Source organism: Tupaia chinensis, unplaced genomic scaffold (genome assembly GCF_000334495.1).
Source record: "Tupaia chinensis unplaced genomic scaffold, TupChi_1.0 Scaffold000544_1, whole genome shotgun sequence".
In the NCBI taxonomy this organism is placed as follows: domain Eukaryota; kingdom Metazoa; phylum Chordata; class Mammalia; order Scandentia; family Tupaiidae; genus Tupaia; species Tupaia belangeri.
The window spans coordinates 1,465,326-1,487,494 of record NW_006160056.1 but is presented as its reverse complement, the minus strand read 5'-3'; the positions used below and the strand labels follow the sequence as shown (position 1 = coordinate 1,487,494).

The 22,169-nt window shown below is 38.6% G+C and overlaps 1 protein-coding gene across 6 annotated transcripts in view; it reads right to left on the bottom strand.

Moving 5' to 3' along the window:
• Nucleotides 1-330: 330 nt before the first annotated feature.
• Nucleotides 331-22,169, bottom strand: part of PPP1R9A (protein phosphatase 1 regulatory subunit 9A) — a 361,745-nt gene continuing 339,906 nt past the window's right edge. For 3 of the 6 annotated variants that reach the window (XM_027775318.1, XM_014591220.2, XM_014591221.2), the window contains 4 exons: nt 6,905-7,024; nt 6,170-6,193; nt 4,808-4,990; nt 331-3,452 (listed from right to left, as the gene is read on the bottom strand). In XM_027775318.1, coding sequence (XP_027631119.1) covers nt 3,240-3,452; nt 4,808-4,990; nt 6,170-6,193; nt 6,905-7,024 — 540 coding nt within the window. In that variant the 3' untranslated portion in view covers nt 331-3,239. Of the gene's footprint in view, nt 3,453-4,807; nt 4,991-6,169; nt 6,194-6,904; nt 7,025-8,992; nt 9,192-22,169 lie in introns of all 6 variants that reach the window. The other 3 variants (XM_014591219.2, XM_014591222.2, XM_027775319.1) reach the window with 2 other exon arrangements.

Sequence of the window (22,169 nt, the reverse complement as noted above, 5' to 3'; positions counted from 1 at the left end):
CTAACGGATGATAGCCACTGAAAACTTCACTGTCATGAAACTAAAGGCGGCCTTCAACAGCGCACTAGAGTGGACCAAATGAAGTTTCTGCCCTAAATGAACGCTTTGAAGTAAGCTTCTGATTCAGACAAAAAATAAATAAATAAAAAAGAGAGAAAAGGATTACATAATCTGTGATTTACTTTAAAGGAGACAGTCTTAAAGTAATTTGCTCTAAAACAAAAGTCTTTTAAAGGAAAACTTGGACCCAAATACAACTCATACAATGCTCGCTGTTAACAGCTTGGCCTCACCACACATTCCTTCCCCCCCAAGGATTCCCTCCCCTACACCATGAAACACTTTCGGCCATTACTGAACTTCTAGGCAATAAAGTTCATAGTAACCAGATATTCCCTTTTTGTTCATTTTTCTGATAATACAAAACTGCAAAGTCTTTAAGGTTTGTGAAGCAACACTTCTGTGTTATACTGTATGGACACTAAAAACCACTAGCATTAAAGCAGGAATTGTGCAAGACACTGGAACCTCAACGAGGCATCATGCACTACAGTCAATAACAGAAATAATAGGAACACAAAATGCTCACAAGATCTGAGGTCCTTCCCTTTGTTTTCATATCCTTATATCAATCAGTTTACATTTGACAATCAAATCAAGTGCCTTTTACAATTTCAGGAGTTTTAAGTAGTAATGTTAAAATAACTCATTTAGGCCTAAAATTACTATAATTTAACTTAAGAAAATTAAAATAGTTATAATACAAACTAAATGATCTGAAGAATAAGACTCTGATTTATAACATTGTCAGTTGGACATTGATCCAAACATTGGAAGTGTACAAATTAAATTACAATAAAGAACAATACTTCTAAGACATTTAAGTAAATGCAATATAATAGATCATAAATTATGTGCAGAGACATATAGACATTTCCAATATATACATCCGTTTTCAAATATTACCAAAGTGTAAACATAACTTAGATCATCATTCTATTTTCACTCTTGAAATGAATACAGTAAAACTTCCAGTGTGATCCAGGTCACATTTTTCCTAAAGATAAGCAAAAATGGCAAAAAATTTACAATGGCAAGCATTAGTATTACCAGATTTCTACAAATTTAGTTTTTTAGTATCAGAAAAGATTTCCCAAATTTTTAGTTAATTAATAGTGGCTCCTTGATTCTCATGATTTTAATAAATAGTAAAGCACCAGACATCTCAAGATATAAACAGAGTATCCAGTACGGCAGTTTCATTCTCACACCCCAAGTACAGACAGGCAGCAAAGTGACTTGGATGACTGTAAAACATATTGTTACTTTATGCCAACATTGCTGAGGATTGAATGGATGGTCTGTACCTAGTGACAAAGGGGCTGAAGCTTAGAAGACAAAACTCTGGTACCAAAAAGGAAACAGGCCTTAGAAAAAAGGACAGGATTCTATGTTTTTAGGATAGATAATTCCAGAACTTGGATAACTGAATAAGCAAAATGTTTTTAAAAAATCAATAAAAAATAAAATCACAATGTTGAAAATATGAGATGGGCCCTATGGGCAGAAATCCCCTTGTGTTGTCTGTTACTAGTAATACTAGTAATCCCCCAAAGTCTGCAGACAGAGTCGTTCCTGTGTGAGGATACGGACAGTGCCAGGACCGAAGCACAGACTCTTAGTAAAGAAAGTAAAACACTTGCCTTGCCATTGTCTTATTTTGGAACTTGTCTTTTAGAAAGTTAGATGACCTCATTTTTAGAGCCAATGAAACAAGGAAAATCAGACATCTGAATGTAAAAAGTAAAACAAACAAACAACAAACAGAAAAGTCTCAAATGAAATTTTTCAAAATGAATTTATTTTCTCCTCTTTCTGCCCCAGCCTCCTACACTGGATTTAGTTTGGTGAAATACTGAAATGCTTAACACTGGTTTTAAAGAAGAGTAAGTTTCTCCATTAAAGTGTATCCTAAGTACTGCCTTAAACTTTACTGTAAAGTGGAAATCTCTTAAGTATGGAAGAGAATGGCTCAGAAAAACCATTCAAAATACCTCTAAAGTGTAACTGACAGCTCTTTTACACGAACATTCTGTGTGCTCAGTAAAAATTGGTTCTCTGGTTGAATGTTACTCAAATCTAAATTTTCTCTAACTGGAATTTCTATTTGTTTTTAAGCACATTTGTTAAAACACTAACTGAGCCCACGTGGGAAATCTTGAGTAGAAAATATGTGACAAGTTCCTGATTGTGTCATAGGCAGGCTGAAGACCAGCCAGAATGTTCCCCAAGAGAGGAAACCTGAAAATGTTGGTTTCCTTAGAAATCAATTTCCTGTTCAATTTGTTGGAAAGAAAAAAAAAAGAAAGAAAAGGAACTGTGTTGTGTTTGCCCATGTTGCTGAAATACTGAACACGCAGTGGTAGCAAAGTAAACAACAGATCCCCAAATCCCATGGCTGTATTAATGTCTAACTTTTTTCTTCTTTGCTCAGCTCTATCTAGAGGATAAATGTCACCCTCAGAACTCCAAAGTAATACCCACGCTCACATTCTTAAGGCTTTTGCTTTCTTCTATGGGTAACAAATAGCCCTATCTCTTTTCTTCTGATGCCCAGTAAGCAGCACAGTGTACCTGCCCCTGTCTTTAGCAGGTACTTATATGGCAGAGTACCCGTTTTCACAGCGAGGTGGTCTACTGTCCAGACACAGGATTGAGAAGCAGCCTTTCTTACACACTGGAGTGGATTCTGCAGCCCTACAAATAAGTAAAGACTGCACCCAGATCTCATGACAGGGTGCCCTCTGCCGTGCTAACATATACAATGGCTCAGTTTCGGGATCCCAAACTGAAAGCTCATGGCGCTCCACTAACAACACTGGAGTGTGTTGTGCTCTTGTTGGACAGGGTCACGCTGGTTCTCCGAGTGACACAACACACCCAACACAACACAGGATGTTGGTAAATGAGAGAAGAGAGAAGCACAGCTACTTGCATCTCTCACAAATGAGATCTCTGGTTTGTTAATAAACCAAAGGTGACTTGGGGCTATTTCAGTAGGTTAAAGTTAAGAGTGCATTCTATTATTGCAGAAAATGCAGTTATTTAACACAGGGCTCTTCAACCTGCCTAGAGCAGCACTGCCCTATCGTCCATCAGTGTCTTTTCATCCCCTGGAGGAGAGCAGGGCAGGAGGAGGTGGGGACTTCTCTCAGACACCCCTCGTACGAGGGTGTGTGTCACTGCTCACCAGAGCCCTCTGTTGTGGTTGATGTCATCTTTTCTGTCTTTTTGGACTTCTTCTGCATTTGTTCTTGTTCCTTCCGCCTCAGTTTTTCTCTTTGTTTTTCCATTTTCTCTTGGGCCTTCCGGGCCTTCTCTAGAGACATCTTCATTTCCTTGAGTTTTTTTTTGACCACTGCTCGGTCCTGGGATGATGTCATTCCAAGGGCCTAAAAAGGAAACACACATATACACTGCACTTGAAAACCAATGACCTCTCTACTTGATAAGGTTAAAAATCACAGTTCAAATTCATAACTAATGTGAACATAAAAGAGGTAAGAATTAAAAAAAAAAAAAGCTGATCACATTTGCTAAAACAATCTCCATACCAGGGAGCTACACTGTATTTGTCCTTTTTTTCTTTGAAGTTCCTCATAAAGTACACTCTTTACTCATCAATGAAATGCTTTCCAAATTGGTAATTAATGGGTTAATGGATAAAAAAATGGCAGTGCTCTAGTTCTCCAACCTTTAGGCTATAGACACTTACAAGTAAAAGTATGGCTAACCTTACTGATATTTTTGAAGGGTGGGAATGGGCACCTGCTGTGATTGAGGGCTCTAAGGAGAGCAGCAGGTTGGCCAATGTACTCATCTACAGTAAGAACCAAAAATGTTCTGGGACCACAATGCTCTTGTCAGCATAACTAACCATTCTCTCCCTGTAGGCAGACCTATAAAAGAAGCTTAATTACACTGAGGAGGTTGCTTGGTGAGCTCGGAATTCAGAATAAGGGAAGCTGGTTACTTACTTTAAATGTTTCATGACCTTCAGAATCAACAGCGGGATGCATCCATCTTCCCAACAGGGACAGCCCTGTCAATGGGCCTTCATATTCACAAGCTATTGATTGATCTCTAACCTTTTCAAGACTGTCAAGAGATACTCATCTGCCTATCAGCCTAGCAGGGGGTTGAGGCAGGGTGGGGATGAGGGCTGGGGTGAGTAGAGCTGGCTGTAAGCACCTTTAGTCCTTTTTCCACAGGGGTGGGTGCCACCTCAGTCTCTAAAAAAGTTAGACTAGATGAGTGGAAATGAGAGTGCAATGGGGGTGGGGTGTGGTGGGGAAGAGACACAGGCAGCACAAATTCAGGGGAGAAAGTTCTGGAGAGAACATCATCCCAGTCTAGGAATCATATGTGGGGGAGCAGGGGTGGAGGAGAAATAGATAAGGAAAGGAAAATTTATGGATCTAGGTCTTAACTCTATTGTGATGAGAAAGTCCACTGGCCATTATTAAAACTCATACAACATTGGAAATAAGAGGAGTTAATATATGGACCATGTGTTACTTGGTGGAAGCAAGCCTCTCCTGGTCGGCTGCCTACCATCTGATTTAGAACCCCTGATGAACTTTGTGAAACTTCATTTACTATTCAGAAATAATTCAGTGTCCTTTCTGCTGAGCGTTGATGAGAATTCCCTCTCAGATATGCAGAATGCTCTTATCTAATGAAAATATTTTAGGTGCTATGAGTAATACAAATTAAACCTGGGAAGCTAACATAGATAACGCTTTACCTTAAGTTTATTTCCATCCAACTGCAGAAGCTGCTCTCCAGTGATGTTCTGGGCACTGAATTCAGACACATACTGCTCCAGATTTAGGCTCATTAGCCAGTGAGAAACCTGCTGCGCACTCCATTCAAGAACGGCTCGATTCTGACACTGACTGTGTTTGGGAGATTGTCCGTCATCAAGGATCTGAGACAGGAATGTTATGCAGGGTTGTTAAAGGACCAAAATGCTATGGCTCATATTATGCTATCAAAAGGAATTTTCTTACCCTACTAGAGCCACATTTATTTTAAAACCATAAAATGATTAAGCTAAGGGTTCTAGTTGTGTGAAAAGAATTATATTTATTAGTTACATGTTTCTTGATATTCGCAAATTTTAAAATTACCCCAAGTAAAGTAGCATTATTAATGCAAATGTTTAATATTGAAAAAATATACTCTAATGTTGTAAGGCTTTATATTGAAATACTCTGGGAAGATTGTCAGATTCAAAAACAAATTATTTCATGAATCCCTGCATACAGTGCATCATTCTGCATTTATCCTCTGATCAGACATTAAGAGTTTATAAAAATACATTAAAGATATTGTGGTATCTTTTACTCAGAAGGGGACAGAATTAAGACTTCAAGTCTTCTTAGGGGCAATTTTATAACCATTATTTCATTTGAGCAGTAAGCAAACCTGTGAAGAAGGTAAGGGCAAGCAATAGCCATAATTAGTTTTAGTAGAGGAGGAAACTAAGGCTCAGAAATTTTATGTGATCTGTCCTAGATCACACAGAAAATAAATGGCAGAGCTTATCAGCTGTTGGCTTATTCCGTATCTCAGGCTCTGTCCACTACAGAATATTCCTCTTAATAGTGCAAAGGGCCAAGTTGGTTTCTAGAATCTCTATGCAGGGAGGAGATGAAGTAAAAAGACAGGAGTCACCTTGGTGACTCATGAGGGGAACACAGAGGAGGGGATGAGGTAGGCCGAGATAAGGCAAAGGAGATAGAAAAGAATGGACAATGTCAAGGTAATGGTGATGGGAGATACTCTGAGGAACTCTGGGGGTGAAATCTGGAGATCCCCTGGACTCAGAAACATCTTCAAGTGAAGCTATAAGGTGACTTCAAAAAGCTCACGGGGAAAAACAGAAGTAAGGTATAAGTTTATCTTGGTGCAAAAAAATTTGAAATCCATGCACAGCTGTTTCATAATAATACACATGCCCTTGAAGACTCCTTATGTTTAACACAGGGAGCCCTTCACACAGAGGAAAGTGTTCTTGCATGGTTTAATTTTACATCTGCAATGAGAGTAAAGCAGGTTCATGCAACACACGTAAGCCACCACACAAAGCGCAAGGATAGCTCACCTCGTCATCTATCATATCCAGGCTCTGAGCGAGGGAGCACCAAAGGAATCAAGGAGAAGAGTGTTATAGACACAGAAGGCACAACATATACAGTACACAGCTATAAAAGATTAAAATCACACCAAGCTCTAAGGATGGGGGCAGAAAAATGTATGAGAAAAAAGGTTGCACAGACAAAAGTCATATTAGAAGGAGCTAAATATGAATAAACATTTAGAACAAAATATATTTATCTATGGTGCTTCCTGCCTTTCCCCTTCCTTGGGGGCAACCATGTTGATCATTAAAGTAATTTCTTGCCTCTCTATACACATTTATCTATCTCCTGTTCCTTTTTAACAATGCCAGTCTTAACCCCGGCTTCTAAATAAATGGTTCTTACTTTAGGTAAATCTTGGGATAGGGTTGATTGTGGGAGAGGCAAAGGAGAAAGGGAATAGATAATCTGTCAACCTCCATTTGATTTTGAAGCAGTTCCCTTGATTTCCTTTCCAGCGCCCAGCCTCCTCAACATATGGGTTTACATATTTACTCTCCGGAAAGCTTAAAGGATCTTAGCAGTAACATTATGTTTTCATGTTGAGAGAGAGAAAAAATCATGAAGATTTTACATGAAATATAAAGCCATAGTCTTGATGATTTCTATGCAAAATTGATCCTAATTTCTTGGTGATAGTTCATGGGTTAAAAGGCCTGACTTGAGAAAGCAGGTCTGTCAGAATGCTCTGAAAATACCTCATCTGATGACAATGCTAGTGACTGAGAGAGCCCTGGCGTTTTGGGTTCTGCTCCTAAGCCACTCAAGTCTGCCGAACTGGTACTGCTGGGACTGAAGTCATCATTGAAGGTAAAATTCTGCAAAAAGAAAAGCAACACAGTGAGTAAACCTGAGGTAGATATGTTTGTGAGTTCTAAGGGAGCTCTTTTTAAACAATCTTAGAAGACGAAATTCATGTCTGGCTCAGTGATGACCTTCAATGACACAGTGGTTGAGCCTTGTGTGGTTGACAGGGAATTCTGAGCACTTTCTGCATCTGATGAAGGGATATGTGTTTAAGAGAAATGATTCTTCAATCTCTCTTCAAGGGTTCAAAATTCATTATCCTCTGCAACTGCTCAGAGGAATAATATTAATAAGCCTACCTGCTTGGACCCTAATCATGATGAGTAACAGTGTAAGTAAAAATACAAGATGGTGTGGTGTGGTTGAGTTGTTAGGAACAGGTGGTAACTCCTATTAGAAAGGTAGCTAGTGCATCTCTTGGGAAGGGTCACTGTTGGTCATGATAGATACTGTGAAAGATGGCAGATTCTCTCCTGGATGTACCCTTTGAGATGATGAGTTCTAGAGAGCTCATGGTCTGACAATGTCCTCATAGTTAGGTGCTAAAAGACAACTCTCTCACAGCCCCAGCAGAGTACTGAAGAGGTTGTGACATAGAACAGACACACATTCCAAAGAATCACCTGGTGGAGGTGGGGTGGTGGTGCAGAGGGGGAGGTGAGAATATGCAAATAAAACTTCCCTAGAACGTCATTAAAATACTCAGTGGATATTAAAATCAAACAATGTAATAGTGATTACATAGTTGCATTTGTGAAAATATTTTAAACCAAATCTGGAGTCTTTTCAGTATAAAATAATGGTAGAACTATTCAAGCAGAATTTAAATGTCTAGACACAATAATAAGAATGTTTCAAGACCAATGTAGTCCAATGCTAATAATTCTAGAACAGTTGGATTCCCAGGAACTCTAGGCACTTGACCAACAGCATCTTGTTTGATATTTTACTTCCTTGGGAATTGAACTTTTAGTTTCCACTAGGTTCCACTGCATTGGGGTTAGCTGGTTATCAAGAATAAACGTCATGCCAGAGGCTGGAAAATTCAGTACCAAACAAACTCCAGGTTTGCTAAAACTTCAGAAGAGGAGTCTAAATCAGAACACATGGAACTAGGTCAGTAAAACATCTAAGCAACAGGGTATTTAACACAGAACATTACTATTTAACATTTTCAATACAGACACAGCCAAACTCTGGTCAAAACCTTTTGTGCTGTTGACCTTGAGAAAAGAATTAAATTTGAATAACATTAATCACAGGTTTCTGCTTAAGAAAGAAAAGTGAATACAGATAAAAGGAGACCAAACAACATGTGAAAGTTAGCCACCATATGTGTTTCAATAAAATGTTAGATAAGGTTTGCAGTGTCATGCTGGAAACAACCATCATGCATTTAAAAACAAATAACACCCATGCATAGAACTAGTTCTGCGGAAGTTGAAGAATTTTGCTGATAAAGAGTTATAATAGTCATTTCACATGGAAATCTAATATTAAAAGAAGAAATAAGTAAGGGTGCTATGTCAATATTGGTTTGTTTTAGAGTTTCGTTGAAAGCATATTCAGTCCAAAACTTACTTGTTCTCTAGTAAATCTCAAAGAGCACAGTAAAATAGTTTTGTAATGTAATTTAAAGCAGAATACTTGGTAAACAGATCTATCATACTGTTCCATGATTCAAATGCATCTTTCCCAGCATGGCTTAACTGTCAAACTGAGATTAAACAGCACTGTGAAAAGACAGGCAAATCAAAGAGTAGTGTACAATCTAGAATGGAATAGTATTACAGCAAGTGACGGTTAAATGAGGCTGTTTTTCCCACACAAGAAATACCATGCATTGTTTATTGGAGTGTTATCACATTGGTTTCTCGGATCCAGAGTACACACAGAAGTTGAGAATGCCTTCCAAAGATTGAAGAGGAGGAGGGATTTGGGTTTTTCTTGTTTGCTTTTTTAATCCATGTGTTTTCTACCTTGGACCCCTTTTTATCTGAAAATAGAGCCTCAGGTGAAGGCTGAAGGGGACTTGTAGGTGAAGGCAGGTTCCCGAAGGAATAGGATCCTTTGCAGCTTTCATTAAACCAGGAGAAAGGCATGCAAGGGGAGCGAGTGGAGGCCTGAGGTGCTGAGGGTGGCTTGGGTTTCCAGTTCTCCAGCCTGCCTCTGAAGAACCTGTTTTGTGAAAAGAACGGGTGTGTTAGACAAAGAAAGGGCATAGATAATACTTATTGAACCCCCAATTCTGAAGGGACTCTGAATACAGTTTGAAGTGCCAGTTTGAGAAATCATTCTACTCCACAGAGTAAAAACTTCAGACTAGTGCTTAACTGATATCCTTTTTGCATCTAACCAGATGCTGTGACAACAATCGAAATTTTCCTACTGCTACTGCCATGATGGATTTTTATTAGATGTGCCTAAAAAGTGTTATGTGGATGAATTAAAATCAGGGAAGGGCACAGTCTTTTAGGTACTGCTATTAGATGAGCTATCCCAGCATTCCCTCCATCTGGGTGACATGTCAGTGCCTCACTGCTAGTGACATCAGCTCATAACCAGCATTTTTTTTTAAGAATTTCTGATTTTATTTTATCTTATTTGTTATTGTTATTATTATTATTATTAATTTGACCATAGAGAGACAGAGAAAGAGAGAGAAAGGAAAAGTAAGAAAGCAAGCCGCCAGGTCTGGGACTTCAACCGTGTTCAGCCATGTGAGAATCCAGCACCTTAACCACTGTGCCCCTTGCTGGCCACCATAACCAGCATGCTTTCCTGTCTTCCTCTGTACTTATGTCCCTAATGGTTGGAGACTTTAGAAAATGACATGTTTAAATAATTTGGAAATCTCAAGAGTTTAGATACTTTAAGCAGAACACAGATCTTACTGACTTTCATCATATTCTTAGTGTCTTTTTGCAGCAGGTGCATGAACCTGATATCCTCCTATCTCACTTGGAAGTCTGGGGTCAATACTTCCTGAGTATACGGTCCTGGGCCTTGGCTCAGTTTCTATTTCCTCCTCTGTAAAAGAGTAAATACTTTTTATCTATCTCATTTGTGGTTGTTAAGAACTAAATGAGATGATGGCCAAGACACAGTAGTGCAGGGCTGACATGCCACTCCACAATGCTGGAGTCATGATTCTCAGGTCAACTGAACACTCTGGGAGCAAGTGCATGCATGCCTGTGATCCTGACTGACTGGGAGTGCTGGGGGCAGGATCACAGCATGGGTCTCTACTGAAGGTGCCTATCTTTCTCTTTTTTACTTCTCTCTCTCACGAGATAAATAAACTAAGAAAAACATTTTTTAAAGAATTAAATTAGATAATATGCATGTAAGTGCATTGGAAACTGCCTAAGTATAAAGGTCTATATTAATTGTTTAACACTTAAAAGATTCAAAAACATTTGGAGAACATTTTTCAAAGCTTAATGCAGATACTTTCATATTAATATTTATCTTTCTATTGAGAGAAACAATTATTGAGAGTCGAAGAAGGAAAGAACAGTGGTTTGTGTGTATCCTGGAAGAATTCAATCTGAATATGTCCAAATTATACTTGGTAGAATGTCTACTATTTGATAGCAGTTAGTATCATGACAACAGAGAGATTTCCTTTCAATTTACATGCATGAACACCATAGCTAGACAACTTCTGCCCCACATGTACATGAATTTCCATCTTCTCATATCTCTTTATAAACATATTTTCAATTATTGCATATTTCAAATTTCTCTAAATAGAATAATTCCAAAGAATTCCTGTTTACTTCCAGATATTATTGCGGAACTCAAATGAGACAATAAATGTAAAAGCCTCTTATACATTTTAAGGTATATACAAGTATAAATAATTGTAAGAATAGCATCTATAACTAAAGAAAATGGAGAAGTCAGGGAAGTTGTAAAATACTGAGGTCAGCAGGTTAGGTGAGTAAAACTTTTGGTTCTAATAAGGATTTCAGACAATCTGATTATTTCAATAGGGTATTTCTTTAAATCAATCAATCAATAAAAAAATACATAAGAAGACAATGAAGGGACCTATGAAGATAATAGAGAAAAGACCAACCAGAGACATATTAACCTTCAATTTCATCCTAAAGTCTAAACAAACAAACAAACAAACAAATTATCCTTAAATCTACCTACATGGAAGTGGTCTGAACCTGATTATCAAAAGATGGGAGCAAGGACAATATAACAACTGAACTTAAAGCATGTTAACAGGCAGCTACGTCTTCTAGAAGAAGCATTTTACTGCTGGGCCACAGACTAATGTAATAGTTCCCTAACAAGCCTGATATGAGTCAGCTGGGCAGCTGTTCAACACCAGATCTTGGCACCCAGAGTTCCCGAATTACAATTCAGAACAAAGGAATGGAGGAGTTGACCTGGAATCTGTATTTTAACACAAGTATGAGCTCAATTTTAAAATCTTTAATATCTACATTTATTAACACTATCCTGAATGCAAATACAAAATTTCTGGTGCAGAAATTATTTGCTTACAGAAAATTGTCATGCTGATTCCTTATGCCTCAGTTTTCCCCTTCCAGAGTGACCTACTGAGAATTACAATAGATGTCATTTTATTTATTTATTTATTTATTTATTTTTTTTGTATGTACATTCAAATGCATTGTTTAGCTTACAATGTGAGCATTTCAATATGTGAAAATTTCTCCCCAGTCCCGTTGATCAAAATATCTTCAACTGATAACACCACCCTTCCCCATCCCATCAATGTTCTACCTCTGTATCCCTTCTCAAATGTCCTTCGTTAGGCCCCAAGTCCTTCACAGGTTCAATTTGTATACATTAAGGGGATAAAATTTCTCCCTTGCTCATAGGCTTCCTCTCCTATATAAACATCCAGATTCACGGTTTTAGAGTTCCTCCCCTACAGTGTGGACATGTAAAATGACATAGATGTAGACGTGTAAAATGACATGGATGTAGACATGTAAAATGACATGGATGTAGACATGTAAAATGACATGGATGTAGACATGTAAAATGACATGGATGTAGACATGTAAAATGACATGGATGTAGACATGTAAAATGACATGGATGTAGACATGTAAAATGACATGGATGTAGACATGTAAAATGACATGGATGTAGACACGTAAAATGACATATATGTAGACATGTAAATGACACAGATGTAGACATGTAAAATGACATCAATGTCATTTTACATTTTACATGTCTACACTGTAGGGGAGGAACTCCAAAACCATGAATCTGGATGGTTATATAGGAGGGGAAGCCTATGAGCAAGGGAGAAATTTTATCCCCTTAATGTATACAAATTCAACCTGGGAAGGACTGGGGTTTTCACTCTTTGGAATGTAAATACTTGTCTTTATAGGGAGATAAGATGAGTAACTCCAGCTTTCAAACCTTTGAATTGTCTCCAAAGAGCTGTGTCCCATCTCCCTCTTCTCTCTCTCCCTTTAAAATGTTACCACACACATCTGGGAGGGTGAATCTCTCTGGCATTTTCGCTATCTATCCAGTCATAATTTAACTTCTGAGGCTTGTCTTTTAGTTGAGGTCTTGTATTCTAGTAAAAACTCTCAGAAAGCTCTACCATGCAGAAACATAAAAATATTTTCTCTGCAGTTCCACACTCCTATAATTGGGCATATCTGAGAAAAAACTAAACCTTATTATCTGAAGCAAGAAATTTTTTAAAAGAGTTCTATCTATAATTCCAATAAAATATGATCATACTTAAACATACAGATACTGTTTTAAAGTTATGAAAAGGTCATTCATTAATGACGTGACAATCTTGTCCTATTCCCAAGTGAGCTGACTTTGTCACAATGCTTTTAGAATCATCATTATTTTTTATTTATTTATTTTTTTGGAGAGGTTTTTGCTATAGGGTGCATGCGCTCGCCAGAAAGACAGAGAGAGACAGAGAGACAGAAAGCAAAAAATCTCCCCCCTAGGGGGGATGGCCATGCCACAATACTGTCTCCTCCATTTTCTTCTCAGGATCTTGGGCATGCACACACACACAAGGTGAGTAAAACTTTTGGTTCTAATAAGGATTTCAGACAATCTGATTATTTCAATAGGGTATTTCTTTAAATCAATCAATCAATAAAAAAATACATAAGAAGACAATGAAGGGACCTATGAAGATAATAGAGAAAAGACCAACCAGAGACATATTAACCTTCAATTTCATCCTAAAGTCTAAACAAACAAACAAACAAACAAATTATCCTTAAATCTACCTACATGGAAGTGGTCTGAACCTGATTATCAAAAGATGGGAGCAAGGACAATATAACAACTGAACTTAAAGCATGTTAACAGGCAGCTACGTCTTCTAGAAGAAGCATTTTACTGCTGGGCCACAGACTAATGTAATAGTTCCCTAACAAGCCTGATATGAGTCAGCTGGGCAGCTGTTCAACACCAGATCTTGGCACCCAGAGTTCCCGAATTACAATTCAGAACAAAGGAATGGAGGAGTTGACCTGGAATCTGTATTTTAACACAAGTATGAGCTCAATTTTAAAATCTTTAATATCTACATTTATTAACACTATCCTGAATGCAAATACAAAATTTCTGGTGCAGAAATTATTTGCTTACAGAAAATTGTCATGCTGATTCCTTATGCCTCAGTTTTCCCCTTCCAGAGTGACCTACTGAGAATTACAATAGATGTCATTTTATTTATTTATTTATTTATTTATTTTTTTTGTATGTACATTCAAATGCATTGTTTAGCTTACAATGTGAGCATTTCAATATGTGAAAATTTCTCCCCAGTCCCGTTGATCAAAATATCTTCGACTGATAACACCACACTTCCCCATCCCATCAATGTTCTACCTCTGTATCCCTTCTCAAATGTCCTTCGTTAGGCCCCAAGTCCTTCACAGGTTCAATTTGTATACATTAAGGGGATAAAATTTCTCCCTTGCTCATAGGCTTCCTCTCCTATATAAACATCCAGATTCACGGTTTTAGAGTTCCTCCCCTACAGTGTGGACATGTAAAATGACATAGATGTAGACGTGTAAAATGACATGGATGTAGACATGTAAAATGACATGGATGTAGACATGTAAAATGACATGGATGTAGACACGTAAAATGACATATATGTAGACATGTAAATGACACAGATGTAGACATGTAAAATGACATCAATGTCATTTTACATTTTACATGTCTACACTGTAGGGGAGGAACTCCAAAACCATGAATCTGGATGGTTATATAGGAGGGGAAGCCTATGAGCAAGGGAGAAATTTTATCCCCTTAATGTATACAAATTCAACCTGGGAAGGACTGGGGTTTTCACTCTTTGGAATGTAAATACTTGTCTTTATAGGGAGATAAGATGAGTAACTCCAGCTTTCAAACCTTTGAATTGTCTCCAAAGAGCTGTGTCCCATCTCCCTCTTCTCTCTCTCCCTTTAAAATGTTACCACACACATCTGGGAGGGTGAATCTCTCTGGCATTTTCGCTATCTATCCAGTCATAATTTAACTTCTGAGGCTTGTCTTTTAGTTGAGGTCTTGTATTCTAGTAAAAACTCTCAGAAAGCTCTACCATGCAGAAACATAAAAATATTTTCTCTGCAGTTCCACACTCCTATAATTGGGCATATCTGAGAAAAAACTAAACCTTATTATCTGAAGCAAGAAATTTTTTAAAAGAGTTCTATCTATAATTCCAATAAAATATGATCATACTTAAACATACAGATACTGTTTTAAAGTTATGAAAAGGTCATTCATTAATGACGTGACAATCTTGTCCTATTCCCAAGTGAGCTGACTTTGTCACAATGCTTTTAGAATCATCATTATTTTTTATTTATTTATTTTTTTGGAGAGGTTTTTGCTATAGGGTGCATGCGCTCGCCAGAAAGACAGAGAGAGACAGAGAGACAGAAAGCAAAAAATCTCCCCCCTAGGGGGGATGGCCATGCCACAATACTGTCTCCTCCATTTTCTTCTCAGGATCTTGGGCATGCACACACACACACATCGGGAGTGAGTTTTAAGCCACCAGGTCTGGGACTCGAACTTAGGTTGGCTACATGGGAGTTCAGCGACATAGCCATTACACTAACTGATGGTCCCACCATTATTATTTTTAAGGTTTTTGCCATAGGGCATGTGTGCTCACTGGAGAGAGAGACAGGTAGAAAAGGTGAGAAATCACCCTCACCAGGAAGATGGCCATGCTGTATTCCCTTCTCCTCCATTCCCTTCTCAGTATTTTGGGCAAGCACATGTGCCTGCCATGATTTTTAAGCCACAAGCTCCAGCATTTGCACCATGGTTGGCCATGTGCTGGCCCTCAATGCTGCTTGCTGGCCCCTCATCACTATGTTTAAAAAAAATAGGGAGAAATAAATATAAGAATATTATTTCCTAGTTGTTGTCATCTTATTACATTATCTGAAAAAGACTTTTGGTAGCTCAAATCTTGGCCCAGCAACATGTAAAAAAACATGTAGAAGACACATCTATTTAAACTATTTCATAAAATTCTCACTGCCAGGAAAATATTCAAGACTGATAATTTCACATGGACTTGTATATCCAGCACTGAGAACAGCTCTTGAGCCCATGCTGTCTAACACTTTGCAGTGAGTGAGACTATAGAAGCTCAGCCTCTGGTGGTACCCAAAGGCTCTCTTTCTCCAGCTTTATGCACCAAAATAATAGAAAGACTAGAAATGCTATGACTTAATGACTAGAATAGTCTTTCTTCTTTCTTGCTTGCTTGTGTACTTGCTGGACAGAGACAGAGGTGGTGGGGTGAGAGAGCATCCCCTATAGGAAATGGTCATACCACAGTCCCTTCTCCCCTATTTTTCTCTTCTTCTGGGATTTTGAGGGTATGCATGCACACACCCAGTGCATTTCTCAAGCCACCAGGTCTGGTTGGCCAAGATGGAGCCAGATACCTTAACTATCATGCCACTAGCTGGACCAAAAAGTCATTTCTTAAATGACCAGAGTCAAGAAGAAATCAATGAAAGAAGGCCCACTTCTAAAGTGATGACCACTGTCCATCCCTACAGTTGCAAACCATCAGATTTTGGAAGGATGTGAAGGATGTTTTCTGGTCCTCCATGAGACCTGACTGTGTCCCTACTGAGTGGCATTCTGTCTCATTTCTTTGTGATCTGTGACTTCAAAACTCCATGAGCTGACATAACTCTGTGTGCTTCCTTGAATCTTTAAAGAACTGTGCAGCCGTGTGCTTCCTTAGACCTAGACTACACAATATTCATTTAAAAGTGGAAACACAAATTACTTCAAAAGTATATTCCTACGAGTTTACCAAAGCTGCTTTCTAAATAAGTACCAATTTCCTTCTGGTTAAATTGAACTATTGTTAAGAAAAATTTGGAGCAATTATTATATTTTGACCATTCTTTCCTTTTTTTTTTTTTTTGAGAGGTTTTCGGTATATGGCGTGTGCGCTCGCCAGACAGAGAGAGGCAGAGAGACAGAAGGCGAGAAATCACCCCCCAGGGGGGAAGGGCATGCCACAATCCCTTCTCCTCCATTCTCCTCTCGGGATCTTGGGCACACATGCACATGCACCCGGTGTGAGTTTTAAGCCACCGCATCCGGGATGTGAACAGCGGTCGACCACGGGGGAGTCCAGCGACATAGCCATTACGCTAACTGCTGGTCCCCCTATTTTGACTATTCTTACAGTCCATTTAACTTTGTGGAGAAATCTGTTGGGAATAATACAATATTCTTCCTTCAGTCCTTTTTCATGTCTTTCCTGCTTTCCTTTCCTTTTTTCCTTCTTCTTTCTTTTCCTTTCTCTTTTTCCTTCCTTCTTTTGTTCTCAAAATCGAGATAGGTAGAAATGAATTACTGATGGATTTGAAAGTAATAAGTAATTTCCACAGGCCCAAAAGTAGGTCCATGTCCTACACTTCCTTCACCTTCTTTTTTAGCTGCATGTTAATGGTTTGCTATCATTTTTTGGAAAAGTTGGAATGAAAAGTCTCTATTACATCCATGATTATTTTATTGCTAGGGACTTAGAGAAGGAATGAATGGCTTCACAGTCTTCGGGTTCTTGGATTATTCCATGGTAACTGTTTGTTGTTGTTTTAACTTTGAATATAAGATGTGTGGAATAATCAGAATCTAATTGGATGTCATCAAAATACCATTAGGAGGACCAGAATATCATTAGGAGGGCCAGCCGGTGGTGCAGTGGTTAAGCCAGCTGGATCCCACATGGCCAACTGCAGTTTGAGTGCCAGACCCGGCTTGAAAAATGTACTGGGTGCATGCGCCTGCGTGCCCAAAATCTTTAAAGGAGAAATGGAGAAAGGATTATGGTGTGGTCATCCCCCATAGGCTGCTTTATCACTTTCTTTCTCTCTCTCCCTTTCTCTCTGTCTCACCTCAGTGAGTACATGCACTCTCTAACGAATTTTAAAAAGTATATACCATTAGGTGTTCAGAAAATGACAGAACAGAAAAAGGTGAAAAAGAATACAGAATTCAAGTAGGTAGAAAATAAATATAATTGAAACAGCTGCAACCAGAGGGAGGGCTGCAGATTTCCATTTATCTAAATCGGACAAAAGGATTTTCTTTTCTTTTTTTTTTTTTTTAGAGGTTTTCGCTAGAGGGCGCGTGTGCTCGCCAGACAGACAGAGAGAGACAGAGAGATAGAAAGCGAGAAATCACCCCCCAGGGGGGATGGCCACGCTGCAATCCCTTCTCCTCCATTCTCCTCTCGGGATCTTGGGCACGCATGCACACGCGCTCGGCGTGAGTTTAAGCCGTCGGGTCCAGGGCTTTAACCGCGGTCGACTACGTGGGAGTTCAGCAACATAGCCATTACGCTAACTGCTGGTCCCAAAAAGAATTTTCTAAGGGTCTAACATCCACTAAGGAGACTAAGGTTATGAAGCCAGTCTCATAAAACAGGACTTAAGAAACTAAGAATAACAGGTTTGAGAAACACGTGTCCATCTGCAGCTCAGTAACAACCTCCCTGAAGATGTCCTGCCCCCAAATTTTGAGTTCTGGTTTAAATCTCTGAATAACCAACAGTCCATCTGAGATGGTCACTGTAGACCTTGGTGAAACTACTCCCTAAATAAGTCTTCTCCAGACTGGGAGAGTTTAAAAAGAAACAGTAATAGGATCATATAAATAACATTTATACAATCAGAACACAACTGTTTAGGAAAAGAAAATACTGTTTAGGTGTTTATTATAGGTTTAAGAAAATATTTATTACTAAAAGCCCAAGAGAGAAATTTGCCCATTGGTTCCATATTGACTTTTTAAATTCATTTTAATGACCTAAACACATTTTGGATTTTTGTTTTTAATATACAAAATAAGTTGACCACAACAGATAAGAATATTGAGCTGTTTAGAGTCACTACACAGGGCTGGCAGGAGGCATAGTGGTTGAGGTGCTGAACTCTCACATGGTCTATTGTGGTTTGAGTCCTGGACCTGGCAGCTTGCTTTTTCACTTTCCTTCTCTCTCTCTCTGGTCAAATTAAAAAATAATAATAAATAAAAATTAAATAATTATTAAAAAATAGAGTCACTACAGTTACAATTTTAACTTACTAGATTTCCAAGGGCACTTTTTTCTTTCTTTTTTTTTAGAGAGAGATATTTTTAATGTAGGGCATGTGTGCTCACTAGAGAGACAGAGACAGAGAGACAGCAAGAAATCACCCCCCCAGTGAGGATGGCCACACCGCAATCTCTTCTCCTCCATTCTCATCCTGGTATTTTGGGCATACCCGCACACGTGAATTTTTAAGTCACTGGGTCTTGGATTCCAATTGCAGTCGGCTGACTATGTTGGAGTCCAGTGACACAACCATTACACCAGCTACTGGTCTCATGAGGTTTGTTTTTTTTTTGTTTGTTTGTTTTGTTTTTTGTTTTTTGTTTTTTTTTTTTTGTATGAAGAAGTACTCACACAGGAATATAAGTTTGTCAGGTTTCAAGCATTTGAAGTACTGAAAAGAAAACTGGAGTAAATTACAAATGTAGATAGAAAAGGCCTGAGTGGGGCAGATAAGTCTATTCTATGCAAAGCTAAGCTGACACTCAAAGGTCTCTGTGAAAGTGACAGCTTTCTCTAGGCCAGGTTTAGGCAGAGGTAAAGTGTTTTCTGTTCATACACATGTGCTCATCTTGATCCTCAACTCTTCCAAAACAGGTGTGCTTTCCCTTAGCTCAGATGACTGTTAAGTAGAGGCTCTACCTTTACTCAGAAACAGAGCAGAGCTGTCCTCCAGGTACTTGTCACAGGATATAATCTCAAACTCCCTGTCACACTGTGATTTATCTAAAGCCTCTTTGAAAAAACTATCATCTATGAAGGATTGCCTGAAGTGTAATCTATATAGCCCATTCATTTTTCAAAAGATTACGAAGTCATCCTTGGATGAACAAGGCTATCAGCAAAATAAGTACAGAGAATACTTTGTTTTACCTCTCTCCCATTAAACTTGCTTTAAAGATAAATAATGATAGCTTTTATACTAAGTACTTAAAGTATACTTAAGTGGGGCCAGCCAGTGGTGTGGTGATTGAGGCACTGCCTGGAGCCCATGTGGCACTGTGTGTACTGAGTCCCAGACCCAGCACCTTGAAAAATGCATTGGTGCATGTCCATGTGTGCCTCAATTCCCAAGAGGACAATGGAGGAGCAGGGACTGTGGTGTACTGCAGTGTGATCATCCATCCAGGAGGTGCTTTCTCACTTTCCCTCTCTTTCTGTTTCTCTCTAGTGAGTGCATACGCCTAGTAGCAAGGAAAAAAATAGTGCAAACTTAAAATGCGACCCTTTTAATCCTCCTAATAATCCAAAAATAGATTCTATCTATATACACACCCACACATATTTTGTGTGTGTGGTGTATTATATATATGTGTATATATGTATATATGTGTATATATATTAAATATATGTATATATATTATATACACACACAGAGAATGTGTGTGGGTGTGCATATAGATAGAATCTGTGTATATTATATATATGTGTGTATATATATATGTATATATACACACACATACATACATATATATACACACACATGTATCTTATTTAACCCCCAAATCTATTATTTAGGGAGAGGCTACAGGGCATATTCTCTCACCAGATAGAGACAGAGAGAAAGGAAAAATGAGAAATCACTCCCTGGGGGGATGGCCATGCTACAATCTCTTCTCCATTCTCCCCTTGGGCACACAGGCATACATGCCAGGAATGATTCTCAAGCCTCTGAGTCTGAGACTCTAACTTCACAGTCAGCCATGTGGAATCCAGCTCCTTAACCTCCATGTCACCTGCTGACCCTTAAAATATTATTTTAACATGTAATCAAAAGTATAAAATTACTACTAAAATAGCTCACATCTTTTCATACTACATCTTTGAACTCAACGTGCATTTTCTCCTACAGCACATCTCAACTTAGATCAGCACATTCTAAGAGCTCAGTAGCCATATCTGACTATAGGTGGCCATATTGGATAGTGCACATATATGATGCATGAGGATTTTACTGACCATGTAGTTTTTGTCCATTCCACTTACTTTTTGGTACAATATCAAGGTTCTAGAAATTCAGAGGCTAACCTACGGCAAAGTCTGGACTACTACCTTGGATTCCAGTTCAGTGTCACCGTGTGCTCTGAAGGTGAATGCAAACTCTCTACAGAGGAGTGCCATTTTCATTACCATCATCCTCCCAAAATACCATCTTCTCACCTTGTCTGAAATACAAACGTCCATTCACAGGCCTTTCAGTTATGAAACTGGGAGCTTCTCCATAGAGCTCCAAAGCAGATGCTCCAATGACATCTGTGGCTACTTTGGAATTTAGGACAGTATTTTATTTAACATTTTGCCATGTACCTTTGGGACAAACAATCTCTGATAACTGTTTCCTGATTTGTCTGCTGTGCTGCCTATTTACCAAGCATGCATTTGAAAAGGGATAGAACCAAACCATATCTCCATTGGGCCTATTATTATTATTAACTTTATTTATTTGCTCTACTTGTCTCATGTTGGATCTGGGTCATTATGTCTTTACTAGGAAGTAATATGTTTGAGTTTCTTAGTCTTAATTTTAAGGCGCAAAGTAGACTACTTTCTATTTCTCACACCAAGAGCACACAACGTTAAACCGCTTTGGGGCCAGCAGATGGTGTAATGGTTATATTGCTGGACTCCCACGTAGCCGACCACAGTTCAAATCCTGGACCCAGCAGCCTAAAACTCACACTGGGCTCATGTTCGTGCATGTCCAAGATCCCCAGAGGAGGATGAAGGAGAAGGGATTGTAGTGTGGCCATCCCCCTTGGGGGGTGATTTTTGGTTTCTATCTATCTGATGAGCACACGTGCCCTGTGGCAAAAATCTCTCAAAACAAAAACAGAAACAAAAACAAAAACAGCTTCTAGGTTGCACATAGACTTATATTTTTTCTGAACGATTTTTCTGAGATTGTTGTCTTTGGTATAATGAGGGCTTCCCACACTTTCCCTATCATACAGCATAAAGGAAACTCAGGCTGACAGATATGATGAATATAAGAATTCTCTTACCTTATCCCCCACCCCATCCTCCTATAATGTCTCCTATAATTTCTCACTAAGGTGTATGTCAGAAAAAAGAAAGAAAAGAAAATAGCAGGTGATGGCCTATGAAGTAGATAAATGATTTTCAAATGAATTTATAGCCTTTTGTTTGTTTCTTGCTTAGACTATGATATCAAGCTGTTTCCTAAATTTCATAAAGAAATGTAAGCATCATTAGATGTAGAAGTAACTTGAGGTGGCACAATGTGTTGGAAAACCATCTACACAAGAGGCACCAGCCCCAGTTTGACCTGAATTACCTGCTGCATACCTCTAGGAAAAACAGTTAAATTCTGTGAAAGTGAAGTTCTTCATCAATAAAGTATAGTTGTATGATCTGCCCTCCCAATTTATTATTATTATTTAAAAAATTTTTATTTTCTTGCCATAGGCCATGTGTGTTCACTGGGGAGAAAGAGAGAGAGTGAGAGGGAAAGTGAGAAATCACTCCCTTGGGGAATGGCCAGGCTGCAA